General features: G+C 46.1%; 1 protein-coding gene across 1 annotated transcript in view; it reads left to right on the forward strand.

The window, feature by feature from the left end:
- Nucleotides 1-22,129, forward strand: part of UBE2O (ubiquitin conjugating enzyme E2 O) — a 620,140-nt gene that overhangs the window by 579,768 nt on the left and 18,243 nt on the right. Inside the window, exons 15-16 of the mRNA XM_086930688.1 lie at nt 4,510-4,646; nt 4,885-5,088. Of these exons, the coding sequence (XP_086786814.1) occupies nt 4,510-4,646; nt 4,885-5,088 (341 nt within the window). The remainder of the gene's footprint in view (nt 1-4,509; nt 4,647-4,884; nt 5,089-22,129) is intronic.

The following is a 22,129-nucleotide window of genomic DNA, read 5'->3' on the forward strand; positions in this document are numbered from 1 at the left end:
TTTCTTATCGGGATCTGAGGAAGGAAGGTTCAGAGAGCCCCTAAATACTGAATTTAGGGGCGTTACAGGTAGGGCAAGGGCATGGACCAATAGGTCCTTGCCCTGGGGTGGGTACACACCCTAGTCTGCTCCTCTCCTATGGGAGGGGGACAGGAGCCTAGCTGTGATTGGGAAGGGCTCCCCATCTTCAAGATGGCCGGAGCCCGGGGTCGTGCTTCACCTCGTCTCCCCACCTTGAGGGGTGGGGTTGGCACAGGCTGGCACACTCCCTTCCTGATGTAGTTTTTCCTGCCAGACTTCGCCAGTTGCTGGGTACAGCGAATGGTCTGGAGAAGCTCACAGAGGCGGCAGCCCTTTGAAACTCCCCCCTGCCCATCCTGGGGGAGGAGACCTAGCACCTCGCTCAGGATGTGCATTGTTGCAGGCCCAGGCGAGTGGGGGACTCTCCACCCATGGGTCCCGCAACAGGTCTCCTGTGTGGCAGCCTAGGCAGCCTCTCGATGCAGACGTAGATTGTGGTTAGGTGTCAGGGGGCATCTCTAAGATGCCCTCATTAAATCCCACATTGGTATCAGTGTGGATTTAATGTGCTGAGAAGTTTGATACCAAACCTGTCAGTCTTCAGTGTAGCCATTATGGTGCAGTGGAGTTCGTAATGTCGACCTCGCAGCACCATATGCTCTTAATGGCCTCACTGCACTTACAGTGCCCAGGAATGGCCCTGGGTACTGTAGGGGCTCAGGGCTCATGTACCTGTGCCCACACCACTGGCATAGGGCACCCAGCTAGAAGGGTGACTGATGTATGTCAGGGCAGTGGGTTTGTGGGCATGGCACACAGGGATGTGTGCCATGTCGACTCTTTGTTTAGTTCTGTACTAAGACACTCAGCCTGCAAAGGCAGTGTGTGGGTGCCAGGGTACAGGGCCCCTGAGGGTGCCACAATAAGTGCTGCAGTCCTTAGGGGTGTTCTCTGGTCACCTTGCCCTGGGTACCTAGGGTACCATTTACTAGGGGCTGATAGGTGGCCAGAGATGCCAATTGGGTTTTAGTTTCAGCACAGTTTTAGAGAAGGGGCACAGGCCCTTGGTACCTGGTTGGCAGGAGCCCAGGGCACACTCAGTCAAAGCACATCAGCAGTCAGAAAAAAGTGGGGGCATACCAATGCAAGAAAGATAGCACTTTCTCACACTGTTGCCATACTGCGGTTTCTTGTATTCTGTGTCTGTCTTGTAAATATCTGACTCCTGCAAGTCAAAGTCAACTTTCACTGTTCACTTCACCTAGCCTTATTTTATCATACCTCTTAAGACCATTATCTGTCCCCCACCCCACCCCCCTCCTGTAAGAGGCTGACTTAGTAGATGGTGCTCACGTATGTAAGTGTAGTACCCTGCAGTAATCTAGACAACCCTTATGGTGGTTTTAGTGTTCTTAGACAACCCTAGAAAGCTTTCTAAGTGATAGCTGTGGAGAGCAGCCTTCAGGCTCAGTTTAGGAGTGTGGAGCAGCATGTTTTACCATTACTAATCATATAATGTAGGTTAGGTAGAAAAGAACCCTACAGTGTAGTTATAAAAATATGTATTCATAATAAAAAATCACTAACACATTGCAATATCTCCTACCTGGAGATATAACCCCACTACACACAATACTTTAGTAATAGAACATGTAAGTAGCACAAATACACAGCGGTCCAGGGGGTGACCAAACCATATACTAATAAAGTGGAATGCGAATGACGACCTAAGTGGAGACTGACCCAGAAGACGGAGAAGAGCTGTGAGCCCAAGAAACCACCAGGGCTAAGTTCCCCGGAAACCCACTGAGACTGTGTGCAAAGTGGTAATACAACCGCATACCCAATACAAGTCAATGGGTAAGTCGCAGTTGCAGTTTTTAAGAAGGACCCTTCCCAGATGACCCTGAAGAAACCCTGTGGAAGATTGAAGGTTGGAGAGTTACCACAACTTTGCCAGCACGTCACTTTTGATTTTACAGCATCCTGTTTGGGTTGCTATAGACACTTCTCCATTCTTGTTGGGTGAGAAATAGTCAGGGATGCTTTGCCCTGGAGATGGGTGATGTAGGCATCACCCAGGGGGACGGTTCTTCTCCTACCTCGCCGCCACGACATGGAACTCCCTCCCGACCCACCTCCGCCTGACCCAGGACGCAACTCAAGACCTGGCTGTTTGAGCAGTAGCGGACCCCCCTCCCCTAGCGCCTTGAGACCCTCTGGGTGAGTAGCGCGCTATATAAATGCTTTGATTGATTGATTGATCCTAATTCTAGGGTGCATTTGACCAGACCATGTCATTGGATCCTGGTTGACTTTCAGTATTTCCATCACACTTTTTATCCAGTTGTGTATGATCCAGTCCAGCATAACATTTATTTACAGCCTAGTAGTGGGAGTAGCCAATTTTAAGCAGTAGTCTAGGGTTCCATCCATCAGTCATCCCTACATCTAGTCTTACCAGTTTCCCTACCCCTCATATGACTCTTAAGTCTCTAAAACCATTGTCTTGTCTTCGGTACCATTCATGGCTTGGTTTACATTATCTCCATCTGTTTATTAATTTTTGTACTGTGTCCGGCAGGAAGGCTTAATGTTCATGATTAGGGGCATGATATAAATGCTGTGGTTGGGGGCGTGCTTCTGAGTGTTCCCTTCAGAGGTACCCAATTGCCTTTCTTGTCTCTATTGTTGAAAACTTTAAATGAATGCTATTGGTTATTAGGATACATGCGATTTTTTATATCTGGCTATGGAAAAAGAAAAAAACACATAGGCTAATCTCTGGAGACCAGCAATTCCTGGTTTGTTTTAAGGAAATAGGTGTTTTATGTACTGCAGACATCCTCTCCCAATGATTTGCTTTCATGCAGAATTTCAACGGTGTATGTTACCTTCAGTGCCCAGAGGGCGTAACACGGATGTGTGCCAGTTTTATGCACCCTCCAGACCACTGTTTTATTAAGGTAGAGACCGCAGTCACTAGCACAGCCCCTTCTTCAATGCACATTGCCTCAGCACACATACAGTGACTACACCATCTTAAGAGAGCGTTTCTCATTAGCATGTGGTGTGGCCCCATGTAAATGAAGTAAACACTTTTCCTCTACCCTGTACCATATTATGGTCGCAGGTGCAGAGTCTAAAGAGTCCCTCGACTCACCACAAAAAGGTTACCCACAGTCCACGCTCCCTGAGGAGAGCCCTCTAGAGTGGGGGAAAGAGGTCCCATAAACTCTCCGGACATTCGCCCTGCAGCTGGGTGCAGTCCCTCATTTCAGCTGCATGCAGGGGATATTTGTCTAACCTTTGAAGATAATATGCATGTTTGTCTGGGTGTAATAAGCTGTGTGTTGAGACGTGCACCAACCCCTGGAACCAGTGCAAAAAATCTGGGCGTAAGATGGGACGAGAATCTCTCTTTCTCCTCTCACATTCAACAGGTCACCACGGGATGCCTCCATAAACTTAGAAACCTCCGGAAATTTCTGTCCTTTCTACCAGTTGAGTGTCGAAACATGGTCGTCCATGCGACAGTCCCATCCAGACTGGACGACTCGAATGGCCTTTACCTTGGTCTGCCAAAATATCTGGTGCAACGCCTGCAGATCGTACAGAATGCGGCTGCGAGACTGATAAAGCACATTCCTTTCAGACATTGTGTCTCTCCGCATCTGCACAAACTGCATTGGCTCCCAGTGGCGAGCAGAATTAAATTCAAAGCTCTCACCCTGGCGTTCAGAGCACTAAAAGGGACCTGCCCTAACTATCTAAAACTCAGACTCCCCCGCTACCATCAAGAGAGACACCTATGTTCTAACTCCCTGCTTCAGCTAGCTGTTCCACGAGTTAGGAAAGCTAGACTTGGGGGCAGGTCTTTCTCCGCTGGCACGGCGAAACTCTGGAACACCCTTCCCTTTGCCATCCAATCTGCCACGACAGAAGCTAGTTTTAAAAAGCTTCTAAAGACCTGCATTTTTTCACAGGAAACCTAAGCAATTCACCATGCATCTTGCCCTGCTGCAGTACTTTTTTAGCGCCGGGACACCTCCTCGATAGGTAACTTTTCGCGCTTTACAAGATACTGTATTATTATTATTATTTGTGCATTCTGGCTTATAGCCTGTAATTATTACTGCGGTCTCATTGGGAGTGATTTGATTCTTTGCTCCTCATTTTGGGAACTATGCCATGAATGTTATGTGAAAATGTTTTCAAAATGTTTGTCCCTGATGGATTGAATACTTAATGTGGGCTATGCAATATTTCCGCTAGGCTGTGTTTTGGTTTGTTTTCTAAACATACCCCAAATGTGTTGTCCTTTTTACCACCACACACTTTGTTTAGCACCCAGGTGTGCTTCTCCTTAGTATGTTCTCTTTTCCCTTGCTATGTGAATTTGTATACTTTAATTTTCCTTCTTCCTCCTTGTGCCAATAGTGGAGAAGTGGATTATGTTTTTTACCAGAGTGCTGTCACTTTGTTTAGATACCCATGCCTTTAAGAAAATGGAGTTTCAGCCACCAGAAGCAAAGAAATTCTTCAGCACTGTGCGAAAAGAGATGGCTCTGCTGGCGACCTCTTTGCCCGATGGTATTATGGTGAAAACCTTTGAAGACCGAATGGTGAGCCTCTCTCGCCACACAATTAATTTTTTTAAGGGGCATATGCTGTTTTCATGTGTCTGCAGTTTAACAGTTTAGAAAGCTGTGTTACAAATTGGAGTAGTTGAGTTCAGGTTTTGATGTATAAGGGCAGTACTGCAAGGAGTGTGTAATGGTGATGGCGGCAACTGTTGTTTGAAGCTTATGCATTGTGCTACAAGGGGGAACACAGTTTTAAAGCTTGTTTTTCTCCTTGCAGGATCTCCTTTCTGCTCTTATCAAAGGGCCTACCCGCACCCCTTACGAGGACTGCCTCTTTCTGTTTGACATCCAGTTGCCTAACATCTACCCAGCTGTTCCACCTCTGTTCCGTTACCTCTCCCAGTGTAGCGGGCGTTTGAATCCCAACCTTTATGACAACGGGAAAGTCTGTGTTAGCCTCCTGGGGACTTGGATTGGGAAGGTAAGCATCATAAATTGTAACTTAAGCTAGGAAGCACATAATAAATAGGTGCACTCCTCTGCTAAGGTTTGGGCCCTGTTTTCATGTGCCAAAGGTGTGAGGTTTTTTATGCTCTAGTGGGAGCTTTGTTAGACTGAGGGTCTTAGGGTAGTTAAAAGCCTCATCTTTTCAATGTGTGTGAAACAAATGTGTTTCAATTGAAGGGGGCTCTGATATTTGCACACTTTGTACTACTAGGTAAAGTAAATCTCTTTAGTTGGCCCATTTGCTACTCTGGCAAGTTTCAGTTGCTTAAATACATAGGGCTAGTTCTGCCTGCCCTGATCTACAGTAATATTATTAGCTCATTGACCTACCCTTGCCCCCCAGATCGTCTTCATTCATACCTGATGGTTTTGTGATGGAACAAGAATGTGTGCTTTAGCTAAAAAGGGTTTTTTACTCATGCAGTGCCCAAAAAGTACCCTAAACCCGCACATTCTCGTACATCAGTGTCTCTTCTTTCACCTTGAAGTACAGATGCACTGTATGGTCTAAGGGATGTTCCAAGCACAGGCTTTTTATCCACTTCTGTTTACATGTAATTTCTTTACTTGCTGATTAACGTTACTATACTCCCTAGTAAAGGCTGCAGAGGTTTATTTTTAAAGAGCGTTGATGTTCTCATCCATGAAATCTATGCTCACAGGGTTTTGTATGCTTTGCCTAGATGCTGTTGGCAACAGTATTTTGATGCATTGCTTAACTTACTTCCTGGCTCTCTAGGGTCCTGAGTGGCTGTTATCTTAAACTAACTAGGTGCCTCTGTTCTATGGTATGTATGACGTTACTTAACCACCAGAAACCTCAGACAAAATTGTTCCTGTTGCACTCAAGAGTTCAGTGTACAGGAAAGTAAATTCTTATTTCGTTCCTTGCATCAACCATTTGATTTGGGGGCAAAGGGGGAAGGGAGCTGATTGTTTTGCTTTTTCTCCCACTATACTGATTTTCCTCCTACAACCATCATGAAGATTTTTGTCAAGTTAGACCAAAACATTGGGTCATTGCCTTCGCACTTTCGTGGTTGTTCGCTGACCATAAATAAGTGGATGAGTACTAGCTTTGTGAAGCTAAACAAACCAGGCAAAGCTTTCGAGTGTTAGTGGTGGCAAGGAATATATGAACTTCTTGTTGCAGTTAGCGCCTCAGAAGATGCTGTAAGGGGCACTTCTGCCAAATGTCGTCTGCACTTGAACTGGTTCTGGCCTAAAGAAAGAGGTCTTAGTGAGTCCCCCTTCTCTCCTTATTAGAAATGTAAGATTTCCTGCAGAGCGAATAAAAAGTATTTTCTAACAATCAAAAAATTCTCTCCTCCATGGTAGCTTAATATAGTTTTAGCAGTACTAATAAGTCTTCTATGACCACCCCCCTTTCTGTATGTCTTGTTTACAGTATCTTTCCTGAAAAAACAGCTTTCCTGGTATCTATTAAGCCGCAATGCAGAGATGGTTAAATACAGGCTTTACATTCATAGGAAGAGTTCAAGGTTTGCCGTTCTTTCAACAAAAATATAAAAGGCAAAATCAAGACTTTCATCCTGTAGTCTTGGATTTCTGTCGAAACTGATGCGCTCCTTCAGTTTCCACGTGACTTCCTACGCTGATGACACCCACATCATTCTTTAAGTCTCAGATGATTGGGAAGGGGTGGCATACACGTTTAGATCCGGCATTGGCCGAAGTCAGTATTTGGATGAGGTAGAACTTGCTTAAAATGATGGGGAGAAGACCGAGATTGTGGTCTTTGGCGCAGGGAATTCCATCTGGACTGAATGTTGGTGGCCAGAAAAGTGCGGCCTGCTACCTGTTCCGGTGGCTGCTTCAAAAAATCTGGGGGTAAGCTTTGTCAATACGTTAACATTCGACGCCCAGGTCAATAGAATGGTGAGTTCTTGCTCTTGAATCATTAAGACCTTAAAGAAAATTCTTCCCTTTCTTCCTGGGAAGTTAAAGGTGTCAGTGGTCATTGCGCTTATTACATCTCGCCTTGACTGCTGTAATGCCCTGTTTTTAAATGCCAACCAGTATTCGTTAAATAAGCTTCAGCTCTTCCAAAATGCAGCTACTTGGTTGGTCCTGGGTATGCCTAAACACATCTCTGTAAGGGAGGGCTTGAGGACTCTTCATTGGCTTCCAGTGATGAAGCAGGTGACCTTTTAACCCATTCGAGCTAGTCATGAGGCATGGTGGAGCTGTGTTCATGACAAGCTGAACTCGTCATAACCGCCACGGAAGGCCCACGCGGGGCTAATTCCCCTCCTGTGCGGGGCGTTCCATTGAGTGGGCGGAGTCATGACAAGCTGAGCTCGTCATGAGCACTGTGGCGCCACGGGGGAATTAGCCCCGCATGGAAGGGGTTAAAGCCCTCTGTCTGGTACGTAAGGCTCTCCATGAGCAGGGCTCAAGTTATCTCAGGTTTGATTTTAACTGGTATTTTCCTAGCAGACTTCTGAGGTCGGCAGGACGGAGAAAGGTGATTGTTCCCAGGTTCCGCAAAGTTAGATGGGGGGGGGCTAAGAGGGACAAGCTTTCTCAATGATAGCTGCCAGGTTGTGGAAAACTATCCCAGAAAATATTAGGTTATTTTCATAATTACATTTCCCGCTGATATTCTGCCAATTTCTGCAACTATACTGCAAGGGCTGATCCCCTTTACCTCCGATGCCTTATTCAGTAACAGCGTTTTAATGTATGTGTTTTGTGTGCTTTATAAATCATTTTTTTATGTAAACCAGGCTGTCTTTTATATTTAATAACTAAAAAATTAAAGATTTAGGTTCCAGAAGATAGATGATTACACGGTCTGGATAGTAGGCGAGTTCTTCGTAATACTAGGAATATCAGACAATTGGAGCAAGAATTATTCTATCATAGCCCCACATGGACAGTTTTAGCCTCATCTAAAAAATCGTTTTCGGATAAATTGCTGTTTGTGTAGGTTGTCTGAAAGCTAGTGATCCTCTACCTTGTTAACCAACAGCCCCACAAGCTGTAGAATGGCACCCACAGCTTTATAAGATTATTATTTTTTTTTTTTTTTCTTTTTTTGTCCTCATTTGCGCATGAAATGTATAAGGAAATGCAGCGGAGAACTTTAGGACTTCCACTTTTGTTCCTTCACTCTTATTCTTTACTTTGCCGATTACTTAGAGTATCCCTTTGGTGGATCTGTCATATTTTGTCCTCCTTGTCCTTTACCATATTCAATAATTCATAGCGGAGGGGGTGAGAGCTAGCCATCATGGCCACTCGGCGGGGAATTATTCCCGTCTGAATTATTGTCACCGCATTAATCATTGGACTTGCTTTATAAGATTATTCCAAATTGCAGTCATTTAAGGAGCTCCAGCATGAAAATCTCTACATAAGTTTATGGCTGGAGGCTCTTTCAGGACCCTCTGGTATACGCTTTTATACTCGCCATCCCATGGCTTTTTCTTCCAGTTTATAGAGATAAATGACTTTGCTCTGATAAAATGTGCGAGACTATTAATAAATCGCTCGGATGAAAAGAGAAAATACTTTCTTGTAAACCTTCTCCTTTGTGGCAATTTTCATTTAAGTCCTAATGGACCAAACCTCTTTCCTGACAGCAGCTTTAGGATGGTAAATCAAATAAAATGAGGAGCTTCAGCCCTCGTAAAAATGTCATGTCCAATTTTATTTGGATGGAGCTGCTGCTTACTGGCTCTGCAACTCATTTAATTGTTGTTCTCCATTAAAAAATAAGTCCATAAAGTTATCCTCGGGCAATTAGTTTTGATTTGCTGCATGTTTAAACCTGAATGGGCTATTTTTAAAACAAGATCTACCAAACTACTCTTCAGTTATGTGTAATGTTCTAATCTAGGTTTTCCTGGCCTATATGAATAGCTAGGGGAATTATTCGTCACTCCTTACCCTCACAACCCTATATTGATTTGATCATTGCCACTCTTCCTCCACCGCTGACTTTGCATTACCGGAAGAAGTCCGCAATATATTACATGCAGTCAGGCAAAACACATTCTGAACCTTTCATGGAACCTTGCCACATCTGTTTTGATTGGCCATTATGAGAGAGCCTCTTGGGAGTGTGGTGTGTAGAAGAGATTCCAAAGTACAAGCTGCAGGATTTAATGACATTTTTCACAAGAGGTGGATTGTGTGCAATTGGTGAATAGTGTTGCCATAAATAGTTTCTGGCTTGGAAACACATGGTTGTTGTCATAGGATTTGAATGAGAAGATTTGCTACATCAAATGAGCAAAGTTGAAAGGGACATTTTGCAAAATGGAACAAACCTACATCCGCTTCTCCAGAAACAGCTTGCTTGTTGAAACTGATAATGAGCTCCAGTAGATCAAGGCTGATGATAAAACTCTTAAGGTTGCAAATAGAAAAGAGTTTTGCAAAACTTACTAAGTTTTGTGAACCTAATAAATGATGCAGCCAAAGGAAGCAGTACATAATCAGCCATTTACTGCAGCGTATAAGCTCACTTCGCACTCCCTCTCCTTTTCTGTTTAACTTTGATGGTGTGAAAAATATCCTAAATTATCTACCAGAATAGCTAAAGGTAGTAGCTCTGCACTGAATGTTGTGAAAAAACTTTTTCCTTTGTGGTCAAACAACCCCACTATCTGTCATTTACCTGAAGTCTTGCTATTTCTGTGAATCTTGTATGAAAGAGGTCCATCTCCTATTGCAGAAGTACTCTGTGGGTGAAAAAAATTATACAAATTGATGCAACAGACAAGAGTATCAACCGGGCACGCAAACCACGGGAATATCACCAATTCAGCTGGCCTTCTCTCCGGATATCATACTGCCTTCAGGCTGCATTGTAAACCAATAACCTAGAAAATTAAGCATTTTTCAACAGAACTGGCACTGTGCCTTTAAGGCAGAAATAACCCATAGCTTCCCATCATGCCTCAGGTGTGACCGTTAAGTCAGTTGTTCTTTCCGGCTCCTGTCAGGACTCTGGATTCACAGCTCTCTTGTTAAAGGCATATGCACTGCAGATCACACACTATGCATAGATCGCCATCTGGTGTTTGGCCCGGATGTTTGTACTTGTTTTTGTCTTGGAAAAGTCTTTGGAAGTCACGAGATGGGGACTCCTCCTTTGGATCATAGTGCGCATGGGCATCAGCTCCATCTTTAGATAGTTTTTTTCTGCCATAGAGCTCGGATGTGTTTATCGGTTCGTTGCCGTTACTGGTCTTACTTTCGACGCGCAATCCTCACCCTTTTTCCGGTATTGTTTTGATCACGATCCCTAGTCATTGCGCATCTCTTCAATTCGAAGTTCTCAATTCCGGTCGTCGACGAAGGCCTTCGGGCCTACCTAGGCCATTAGATCTGGCTCATGGAAAGGACTCCTTTTAAGAAGTGTCCTCAATGTGGGTCTCGAAGTTCACACAGATCTTCATGAGGTGTGTAACATCTGCCTTTCACCGGAGCACGTGTCCAGAGACTGTCCAGCTTGCGCCTCTTTCCGCTCCAAGAAAACCATTTGGGATCATCTAAGAACAATGGCTCGCTCATCGACATCCATTCCCGATGACATCTTCCAGGAGGGCATCTAAGTACCAGAGCAGGAGCGGGTCGAAGAAGGCCTCTTCAGCGCCTCCGAAGCCTATGACTCCGTCGAAGACATCACTCCTGGGCAGTGGGTCGTAAGTAGTAATGTCGACCCTGACCCCCACCTACTGAAAAAGATTTCGGTAACACCTTCAGGCCCAGATGCACACCGAGACAATACTTCTCACGCCCCGCCTTCCGGCCCGGCAAAGAAGTCCACAACTAAGCCTTCAGGCCACTCTGGATCTAGTCAGCCTGCCGTCTGTTTCAAAACTCCAACCCCGGCGCCGAAAAAGAAACCTTCCTCCACCTCCATGCTGACTACTGCCTCCACATCTAAGCTCTCTGCACCAAAGCCTATTAGCAGCGACCCCTCGGTTCCGAAAAAGCTGTCGGAACCAAGCAAAAAGATACTACCGAAGAGTTCAGATTCTCAACCTTCGTAGCCAAAAAAAAATCAGAACCGAAAAAGCAACCGGTTCTGCAGACTTCTGCAGAGACTAAAAAATCTCACGCTCCGAAGCCAAAAGAGCACAAATCCACTCCAGATTCGGTGCCACGCAAGCCCTCGAAACCGAAAAAATAGGCGCCGAAAGACCAGCCTCCACCAGAAGAGCTTTTTAAACCGGATCCCACCCAAAAAACTATTCTAAAAGACCCAAAACAGGTCAATTGACTCTCAGTTCCAAGAAGAGACCAATGGACACGCCTGTGCCAGCTCCATGTCCACCTAAGAAGCGAGACATTGAAATATCTCCTCTCAGACTCCCTTCTCCACCACCTACCACACCACTCTCCTACACCATCTCCTACACAAGTGGACGATGATGACACCTCTGACACGGGGGAGGGTGCAGACAATGAACTACTAGGGGTTCTTAGTCCGCCTTATACCCAAGACCCCTGGGATGCTTACAATACACCAGATGTCCCTAACGTACCACAAGACGACATCTACTCCTCTAGATCTTCCTCTACAGAGGATACCATAGGTTTCACCCAGCTCGCTCAGAGCTGCACAATACCACGGGGTTGACTTGCATACAGACCTTGTGGAAGACGATTTCTTAATGGACACTTTTGATACTTCACAAAAGTCCACCTCTGTTCTCCCTATGTTAAAAGGGGGAATCAAACATGCACCCGAGGTGTTCAAAGATCCTGTTAGGGCTAGGGTTATTAACCCCAGGATAGAGAAGAAATACAAAGCGACCCCAGCTGACCCCATGTACATTAAGGGCCAAATACCGTTAGATTCCTTAGTGGTCTCCAACGCCAGAAAGAGGGCTAACTCGCAAACGTCAGGGGGATGCTCCACCTCCCGACAAGGAGTCAAAAATCTTGGACGCCTCTGGTAAACATATAGTGTCACAAGCAGCTAATATATGGCGCATTGCCAGCACTCAAGCTTTGTTCGCCAGATACGATAGGGCACACTATGAGGAGCTAGAGACCTTACTGCAACTCCTTCCTGATAAATACAAAACTAAGGCCAACGACCTCATACAGGAGGGTAAAATCATCACAAACGCCTCCATTCGTTGCGCTCTAAATGTGGCAGACACCGCCTCTCGAGCCATCAACACAAGTGTCATTCTGCGTAGGCATGCATGGCTACGCATCTCAGACTTTAAACCTGAAGTACAAACTTCCATTCTTAACCAGCCATTTGATCAGCAGCATCTATTTGGGTCTGCCGTGGATTCATCTCTTGATAAGATGAAAAAAGACACTGACACAGCTAAATCAATGGGAGCCTTGCAATCGCAAGTTCCCAGACGTTCCCTTCGTTGCTCCTCCTACAAGGGCACCTGCAGAGGCTACTCCTCTGACAATCCCTCCAGGTCCTATAAGACTCCCACCCAGAGCACATTCACCAGAGGTTATCAAAGAGGAGGCCACAGAGGCAATAATAACAAAGGTAGAGGCAAGACCAACAATACCCGCTCTGCCTCCACACCTACCCAATGACTTCTCTCCGCTCCCCCCGGACCATTCCACTCCAGTCGGGGTAAGATTGCTACAGTTCCTACCTGTCTGGAACAACATCACCACAGACAGGTGGGTGAGACAAATCGTTCAATCAGGTTACTGTCTAGAACTCACTTCTTCCCCATAAATATACCACCCAGACAGTGCCAAACGTCACCAGAACCTTTATCGCTGATAAGGCAGGAGGTAATCTCACTCCTACAAAAACATGCAATAGAACCAGTCCCCCTGCCTCAGCAAAACACAGGAGTTTACTCCCTGTACTTCCTCATCCCCAAGAAGGATGGCTCTCTCAGACCTATCCTAGACCTCAGACCCCTAAACCTGTACATACAGTTAGACCATTTTCATATGGTCCTGATTCAACAGGACCTTCCTCTTCTCGCACAAGGCGATTTCCTTGCCACTCTAGAGCTCAAGGACGCCTACTTTCATATTCCCATTCACACCTCTCACATGAAATATCTCAGATTTGTAGTGGACTGTCACCACTACCAATTCAAAGTTCTTGCATTTAGAGTCACCACTGCACCCAGAGTATTCACCAAGTGTCTGGCGGTAGTTGCGGCTCACCTAAGAAGACCGCACATCCACGTCTTCCCATACTTAGATGACTGGCTCATAAAAGCCAAGACATACCATCAGTGTGTACATCACACTCATGCCACAATCCAACTATTCCACGACTTACGGTTTACAATAAACCTCGCAAAGTCTCACCTACAACCGTCCCACATACAGCAGTACCTCAGTTCCACAATAAACACATCATATCCCAGCCCAGCTAGGATACCAAGCATACAAAGCCTCATGTCAAAATTTCTGCCGCAGCTCTCTTCCAGCTTGAGTGTTCATGCAGTTAATAGGGATGATGGCCTCTTGCATATTCATAGTACCTCACACAAGACTCCAGATGCGTCCCCTGCAGGAATGTCTAGCATGTCAGTGGAACCAGGCTCAAGGTCAGTTAACAGATCTGGTGTTGGTAGACTGTCGCACGCATCGCTCTCTGCAGTGGTAAAACACCAAAATCCTTTCCAAAGGGTGACCGTTCATTGAGCCAGTTCCACAGATTGTGCTAACAGCGGACGCATTGCTCTCCGGCTGGGGAGCTCATCTATTACATCACACCATGCAGGGCAGGTGGACGCTTCAACAACGGTTACTCCACATCAATTACCTGGAGTTACTAGCCATCTTCCTATCCCCAAAGGCAGTCCAGAAACAAATATCAGGCAAAGCTGTCCTAGTCTGCAGTGACAACATGAAAGCCATGTACTATATACAGAAACAAGGCGGGACACACTCCCTACAGCTCTCTCAACTAGCGCAATGCATATGGAGATGAGCTATTCCTCAAAACATTTTTCTCATAGCCCAACATCTCCCGGGAGTCCAGAACAACATATCTGATCTGTTAAGTCGTCAGACGCAAGAAATTCTTGAGTGGGAACTTCATCCTCAAGTTCTTCAACCATTTTTCCAGATGTGGGGGCACCAAGAGATAGAGCTCTTCGCCACACACGAAAACGCCAAATGCACAAGCTTCCCTGCCAGATTTCTACACCCATTGTCCAAAGGAAATGAAATATAGATGATTTGGTCAGGCAGATTTGCGTACGCTTTTCTGCCTCTCCCACTCATTCCACTGGTGGTGCGCAACTACTGCAGCACTTACTAACTCGCATTCTAGTTGCTCCAACCGTGGTACACCACACTACTGGAAATATCCATAGTACCGCACCAAAAACTACACCTCTCCCCATGCCTCTTAACCGAGAACCATGGAGAGATCAAACACCCGGACCTAGCACAGCTCAACCTAGCGATCTGACTCCTGAGGACTTAGAGTTCGGTTACCTTAACCTTCCCCTTGACTGTATGAACGTTATCAGAGAAGCTAGACGCCCCACTATAAGAGCCTGCTATGCGGCCAAGTGGAAACGATTTGTGGTATATTGTCACAACAACATCATCAATCCTCTCAATTTGTCTATTCAATACATCAAAGGTTATCTACTGCATCTCCAAAGGTGTAACTTAATATATACATCTATTAGATTACACCTCGCTGCCATAGCAGCCTACTTACAAAATAGGCAACACTTGTCGCTATTCAGGGTACCTACCATCAGAGCATTTATGGAAGGCCTCAAAAGAATAATTCCTCGCAGAGTACCACCCTAATCTGTGTGGAATTTAAACTTAGTTCTCAGAGGACTAATGGACCCTCCCTTTGAACCTCTGCACTAATGTAAGCTACAATTTCTAGCATGGAAAGTCGCTTTCCTAGTGGCCATTACTTCCCTTAGAAGAGTCAGTGAGCTACAGGCACTTACTATTCAAGCACCTTTTTTACAACTCCATCATAACAAAGTGGTTCTCAGAGCCAATCCAAAATTCCTCCCTACGGTTATTTCTCCTTTCCACCTTAACGAGTCTGTGGAGTTGCCAGTATTCTTCTCGCACTCACAAATAGTCGCAGAAAGAGCTCTTCACACTCTAGATGTTAAAAGAGCACTGCTTTATTACATTGAAAGAACAAAACCTATTCGCAAAACAACTTTTCGTGCCCTTCTCACCACCACATAAAGGCAACCCCATATCAAAATCTGGGATAGCATGGTGGATTGTCAAATGCATACAGATTTGCTATCTCAAAGCAAAACGTACATTATCAGTTCCCCCTAAAGCCCACTCTACCCGGAAGATAAGGGCTTCAATGGAATTTTTAGGGAACATTCCCTTCGATGACATCTGCAAGGCAGCTACATGGTCTACACCACACATATTCATAAAGCACTATTGTGTAGATGTGCAAACAAAACAACAAGCTAGTGTGGGCCAGGCTGTACTCAAACACCATTTTAAACTACTGCAACAGATACTGGTGGTCGTCGCTAAAGAAGGGTAGTACTATACAATCTATGCATAGTGTGTGATCTGCAGCTCCTATGCCTCGAACGGAAAATGCTACTTACCAGTATGCACCTGTTCTTGGCATGTAGAGGAGCAGATCCACACACTATGCATAGATCGCCTCCCTGCTAGAGTCGATGGCATCCTGAATCTGTCTGGTTCCCAATGCCAGGTTGAGAATGCGTCCTCTACAGCAGGAACTGGAGGACAAATGGGATCAGCGGACATCTCGCAGGGTAGTCAGAATCTGTCTATCACACACAGCCAGAGCATCCATCCCATGGTGAATGAAGGACAACCTGAAAGTAGGAGTTCTGTTCCGTCAAACTCCTCCTTCTCAGACTGATCAGACTCATCCCTGCAAGGATGGGGAGCTCACATGGGGTCTCTCCAGACGCAAGGCCTATGTTCCTCAAAAGAGCAATTGTACCACATAAACATGTTGGAACTAAGAGCCGTTCATCTTGCTCTCAAGGCTTTCCTCCTTTTGATTCAGGCGAGTTCAACCTGGATTAGCCTAACCATCCTTTCGATTGCGTTTAGCAGCAGTAGCTGTATACTCACAAAACAGACAACATTTATCTTTATTCAGAGTACCAGTGATAAAAGCCTTTATGGAAGGATTAAAAAGAGCTCCACCTGCACCAGTATGGAACTTGATCATGGTCCTTATGAAGTTAATGGGTCCACCTTTTGAACCAATGTACAAGTGTCAACCACAATTTCTCTCATGGAAGGTTGCTTTTATTACTGCAATCACTTCCTTAAATAGAGCTGGTGAATTCCAGGCACTAGCTATACAAGAGCCTTTCTTTCAGCTTGACAAAGTGGTTCTTCGAACCAATTCCAAATTTCTTCCTAAAGTGGTTTCTGCTTTTCACATCAATCAATCGGTTGAGTTACCAGTGTTCTTTCCTCAACCTGATTCTATAGCAGAACGAGCTCTACACACGCTAGATGTTAGAAGAGCTCTACTATATTATGTAGAAAGAACAAAAGATTTTCGTAAGACAAAACAGCTCTTTGTTGCTTTTTCGCCACCGCACAAAGGCAATCCCATTTCTAAATCTGGTATTGCAAGATGGATTGTGAAATGTATTCAAGCATGTTATGTGAAAGTGAAAAGAACCTTAACAATACCCTCTAGACCGAATTCCACCAGCAAAATAGGGGCTACTATGGCTTTTGTTAGGGAATATTCCCCTAGCTGACATCTGTAAGGCAGCAATATGGTATACACAGCACACATAAACAAGGCACTATTGTGTAGATGTGTTAGCGAGGCAACAAGCTAATGTAGGCCAGGCAGTACTTAAAAAACTTTTTCAAACAACTGCAGCAGCTACAGGTTAGCCACCGCTTTGGGAGTTTACTGCTGTATAATCTATACAAAGCATGTGATCAACTGCTCACATGCCTCGAACGGATAATTTTACTTACCCAGTAAGCATCTGTTTTTGGCATGTAGAGCTGTAGATTCACATACTCCCACCCACCTCCCCAGGTACCTATACCTGTTTTCTTATTTTACATACATATGCATGGACATCTCTATTATACCTTTACTAACTCCATTCTCACCCTCTGTGGGAACAAATTGAGTCGATGCCCATGCGCACCGTCACCGAAAGAAGGAGTCACCTACCTTGTGACTGTAAAGACTTCTTCGAAGAAAAACAACTTACAAGTATCTGGACCAAACACTAGATGGCAAGAGTATGCAAGCATGTGCACCTACAGCTCTACATGCCAAGAACAGATGCTTACTGGGTAAGTAACATTATCCTTATTCACCAGCCTGGCACTGTCTGTAAAAGCCATGTGCCATTTGGGCCATTACTCCCATCCCATGCACTGTGGCATTTGATTTGCGCAAATGCTGCCCATGGTTCTCTGCTCCTTCAGTTTCTTTCTCTTGCCCAGCAGGACTCTGCTTTGGGCACCTTAAAAGGCTATTTTTCTGTCATCTTGGCATTTCTGTGGTTGCCAGATCAACTATCCCCGTTTAAATTCCCTATTGTAAATAGTTTTTTTTAAAGATCTACAACACATGTTCCCACCTTCACCCTTCTTCATGTCCCAGTGGGACCTTAACCTAATACTCACCATTCTGATGTGCACTCCTTTTGAGCCGCTGCACAACTGTCCTCTCAGGCTCCTTACCACCAATGCAGCCTTCCTAGTGGCAGTAACTGCCCTGAGGGTCCGTGAGCTTCAGAATTTGTCATCTAAGCCTCCATACCTGAACATCTTCCCAGATAAGTTGGTTATTATACTCTACTCTTTCCGTGCAATCCATTGTACAGCCCTCTATTCCAAAATACAACTTTTCTATACTCTGCAACACAGTACTCCACTCTGTGTAAGCACCCACTCTATTTTAGAACAGTTTACTCAATTCTATACTACACTCCACGCTACTGTACAACAACTCAATACTCTGTTATACTTTACTCCTCACTGTTACGCCACTTCTCTAGAGTCTCCACCACTTAATGAGACTTTACCTGACTATGCTACTGTACAACAATCCACTCTACACAGCTCCACTGTTTGATACTTGCGTACTCTATGCAACTCCACTCTACAGTACTCTACTGCAATCTATGCCACTCCAACACTTAACTCTATACCCCTACATTCCACTGTACTATACTGCATGTACAACAGTGTTCGAGGCATGTGGGCTGCAGAATTCTTATCTGTGCATAGATCGCCGCCTAGTTTTGGGTCCGGATGATTGCACATTGTTGTCCTGGAGGAATCTTCGAAGTATAACGAGATAGGTAGCTCCTCCCCTGGACTACAGTGCACATGGGCATACTCTCCATCCTCAGATAGTTTTTTTCCGCCATTGGGTTCGGATGTTACTATCTTAGCTCAAGTTAGGAAAACTTTCTGTAAAGCCAAAAGGCTTTCGATAGCGTCGGTATCGTTTCGTTCGGTATCTGTGCCTTTGCTTAGAGGACATCGAGGACTCAACAGGTTTTTTCTTTCCACACTCTACCCGATCTTAGATCTGGAATGGAAAGGAGTCCGTTCAAAACGGCCCGCTTTGCAATGCAAAATACCCGCACATAGATGTCCACCCGGTGTGCAACAAGTGCCTGTCCCCAGACCATAATGAAGACAACTGTATGGCCTGTGCCCGGTTCAGGTCGAAGAAAACCCTCAAGATACGACGCGCGATTCGACTGGAGTCGAAGAAGTCAGCGCCTGTTCCCGTGAACATCTTCGGGACCGAAGACGAGGAGATCGTTGATCTGGAGGATCAGGAACACTGCTCCGATCCGGCTTCGGGCCATGACTCAGAGTATGACGCCGAAGACGAGGAGGTACAAGACGAAGATGAGGACGTCGTCGAGAAGGTAGGAGACGACGTGGAGGCCCTTGGGGCCATAGAAGATAGCTCAGGCGAAGAGCTAGGCCAACCCGGCCGCATAGAGGCCGAAGATGACGCACTCAGTAAGGCTCAGGTCGATGGATCGCCACTAGGCCTTACCCAAGATCCACAATCTCGTTCTACAGCCCCGTATAAAGGCCCGGCTTCAAAACAGCCATCGGTCGATACAAAGAAATCGAAACCAACAGCGTCTTTGCAGAAACCGAAAGTGCTTGTGCCTCTCGTCGGCTCCAAGGCCTCAAACCCCTCGGTGCCGAAGAAAACTAAAATGGCCGTCGATGCCGGAAAACTCAAGAAGGACGTCGAGCCACTGGTTGGGGCGCCGAAGACAAAGGTCAAGGCCGTCGAGCCATTGAAGCCGACGCCGAAGGGTGTCGGTTCGCACAAAAGACCTGTGCCTAAAGTCGGGATCGATCCGAGGTCGAGGCTTACGGACAAGTCGAAGACTGGCTCCAAGGACCCTGACGAGTCGACAAAGCCCACTCCGTTCATAGCCAAAGAAGTGTCGGAGTTGCTCCAACGCATCAAGGAGAAGGGTACATCGGTCGTACCGAAGAAGGCCCTGACGCCGAAGCTTGTCGGACAGGTTCAGACTGCGTCGACACCTATCAAGTTTGGGTTACCACCCATGTTGCGCCCGAAGATGTTCGAGCCAAAAAAATCCATCGGCGCCGCTACACATGTGTCGACGGAAATGGAGGCTACGGAGGAGCCTGAAGACCAGGAGCCTAGACAATTCATCGACTCGGACACTGGGAGACTGTCCATATGCAAACGAAAGTTGATGCCAGAGACTCCCATGGAATCCTATAAGATTCCCTTGAAGAAAAAAAGACTTTCCACAATGTCTCCAGCTCTTGTGGAACCCCTCCATGACTATGAACAGGAACCTCAAAATTTTTCCCCAACATACTCAGATGTTGAGACCGGGGATAATTACAATGAGGATGACCTCTATCATGTGGACACTGATCCTGATGATCAGGACCAACAATGGATGGACCCTGCTGACTCAAGGGATCCGCAGACTGGCCCGGACACTCATGTGTACAGTGTAAAAACGTCTCCTACTGAGGACGCAACTGCTTTTAACGCCCTTATTGAGAGGGCAGCCAGTAATCATGACGTCGAGCTCCATGCTGACCCTGTGGACGAAGACTTTCTGGTCGACACTTTTTCAACTTCAGAAAGGGCAGTCAAAACACTACCCATGCTCAAAGGGGTCCTCAAGCATGCTGCTGACATTTTTAAAGATACCACTAGGGCCAGGGTGTTAAACCCAAGGATTGAGAAGAAATATCGGCCGGCCCCTGTGGACCCTCCTTATATAAAGGGACAGTTGCCATTGGATTCATTGGTTGTTTCTAATGCACGTAAGAGAGCAAACTCCCAGACTACAGGTGATGCTCCTCCTCCGGACAAAGAGTCGAAGGTTATGGAAACCTCAGGGAAAAGAGTAGCTGCGCAGGCGGCTAACATCTGGCGCATTGCTAACACTCAGGCTCTCTTGGCCAGATATGACAGGGCACATTACCCTTGAGACAGTATTACAACACCTACCTGATCAGTACAAGGAGGGGGCAGAGCTACTCATACAGGAGGGGAAACTCATAACAAATGCTTCCATCAAGTGTGCTCTGGACGCGGCTGACACTGCAGCCAGGGCCATCAACACCAGTGTTATGCTAAGACTACACGCCTGGTTGAGGATTTCAGGATTCAAACCTGAAATTCAAACTTCTATCCTCAATCAGCCAGTTAACCCAGACTTCTTATTCGGACCTGAGGTTGACACCACCCTTGAAAAACTTAAAAAGGACACAGAGACTGCACAGTCTATAGGGGCTCTGCAATCCCAACAGTTTCGGGGAGGCTCCTTTCGTCGCTCCTGTACTAGAGGACCCTCAAGAGGCCAGTCAACGCAACAAACACAATACAATAAGGGAGGTACACAATCCACCTACAATAAGAACAACCGAAGTGGATATCTGGGAAACAACATCAAGGGCAGAGGCAGAGGAAACAGTTCCAGATCCTCTGCCAATACGAAACAGTGACGCCCTGTCACTGCCCCCTGACCATATAACACCTGTTGGGGGGAGACTGCAACAGTTCCTGCCAGTCTGGAAGTCCATCACCACAGACAGGTGGGTGAGAGACATTGTACAGTACGGGTATTGTCTGGAATTAACGTCCACTCCACCCAACATCCCACCAATACACGGTCCTATGTCCGCAGAGCACTTACACTTATTGCAGCAGGAGGTCGTAAGCATGCTGCAAAAAGGGGCCATAGAGCTCGTGCCTGTAGAAGAACAAGGGTCAGGGGTGTACTCTCTCTCTACTTGCTATTACCCAAAAAGGACGGGTCGCTCAGACCTATACTACACCTCTGGCCTCTAACCAGTTACATTCTGTCAGAGCATTTCCATATGCTCACCTTGCAACAGGTACTGCCGTTACTCAGTCAGGGAGACTTCCTCGCAACGCTGGATCTAAAAGATGCGTATTTCCATATACCCATACACCCGTCACACAGACAGTATCTCAGGTTCACTATTCAACATCAACATTATCAGTTCAAAGTCCTCCCTTTCGGAGTAACGATGGCACCCAGGGTGTTCACAAAGTGCCTTGCAACAGTAGCAGCACACCTCCGGAGACCGCACATACACGTCTACCCGTATCTGGACGACTGGCTTATTCAAGCAAAGTCGGCCCAGCAGTGTGCCAGCCACATGTCTTACACCATTCATCTTCTTCACAGTCTGGGATTCTCACTGAATTACCCGAAGTCACACCTTTAGCCCGCCCACGTGCAACAGTACCTGGGTGCGACGATAGACACTCTGGCAGCCAAAGCACAGCCAAATTCCGTGAGATTAAACAGCCTGCAATTGCTGATAAAAAAATTCAGACCTCAACAGCGCGCTTCCAGCGAAAGTGTTCATGCAGTTGATAGGCATGATGGCCTCCTGCATTTTCATTGTCCCGCACGCGAGGCTACATATGCGTCCGCTTCAGGAGTGCTTAGCACGTCAATGGAATCAGGCTCAGGGACAGTTAAAGGACCTAGTGTTGGTAAGCGGTCGGGCATTCAACTCTCTGCATTGGTGGA

Source organism: Lissotriton vulgaris, chromosome 7 (assembly GCF_964263255.1).
Source record: "Lissotriton vulgaris chromosome 7, aLisVul1.2, whole genome shotgun sequence".
NCBI classification, from domain to species: Eukaryota; Metazoa; Chordata; class Amphibia; order Caudata; family Salamandridae; genus Lissotriton; species Lissotriton vulgaris.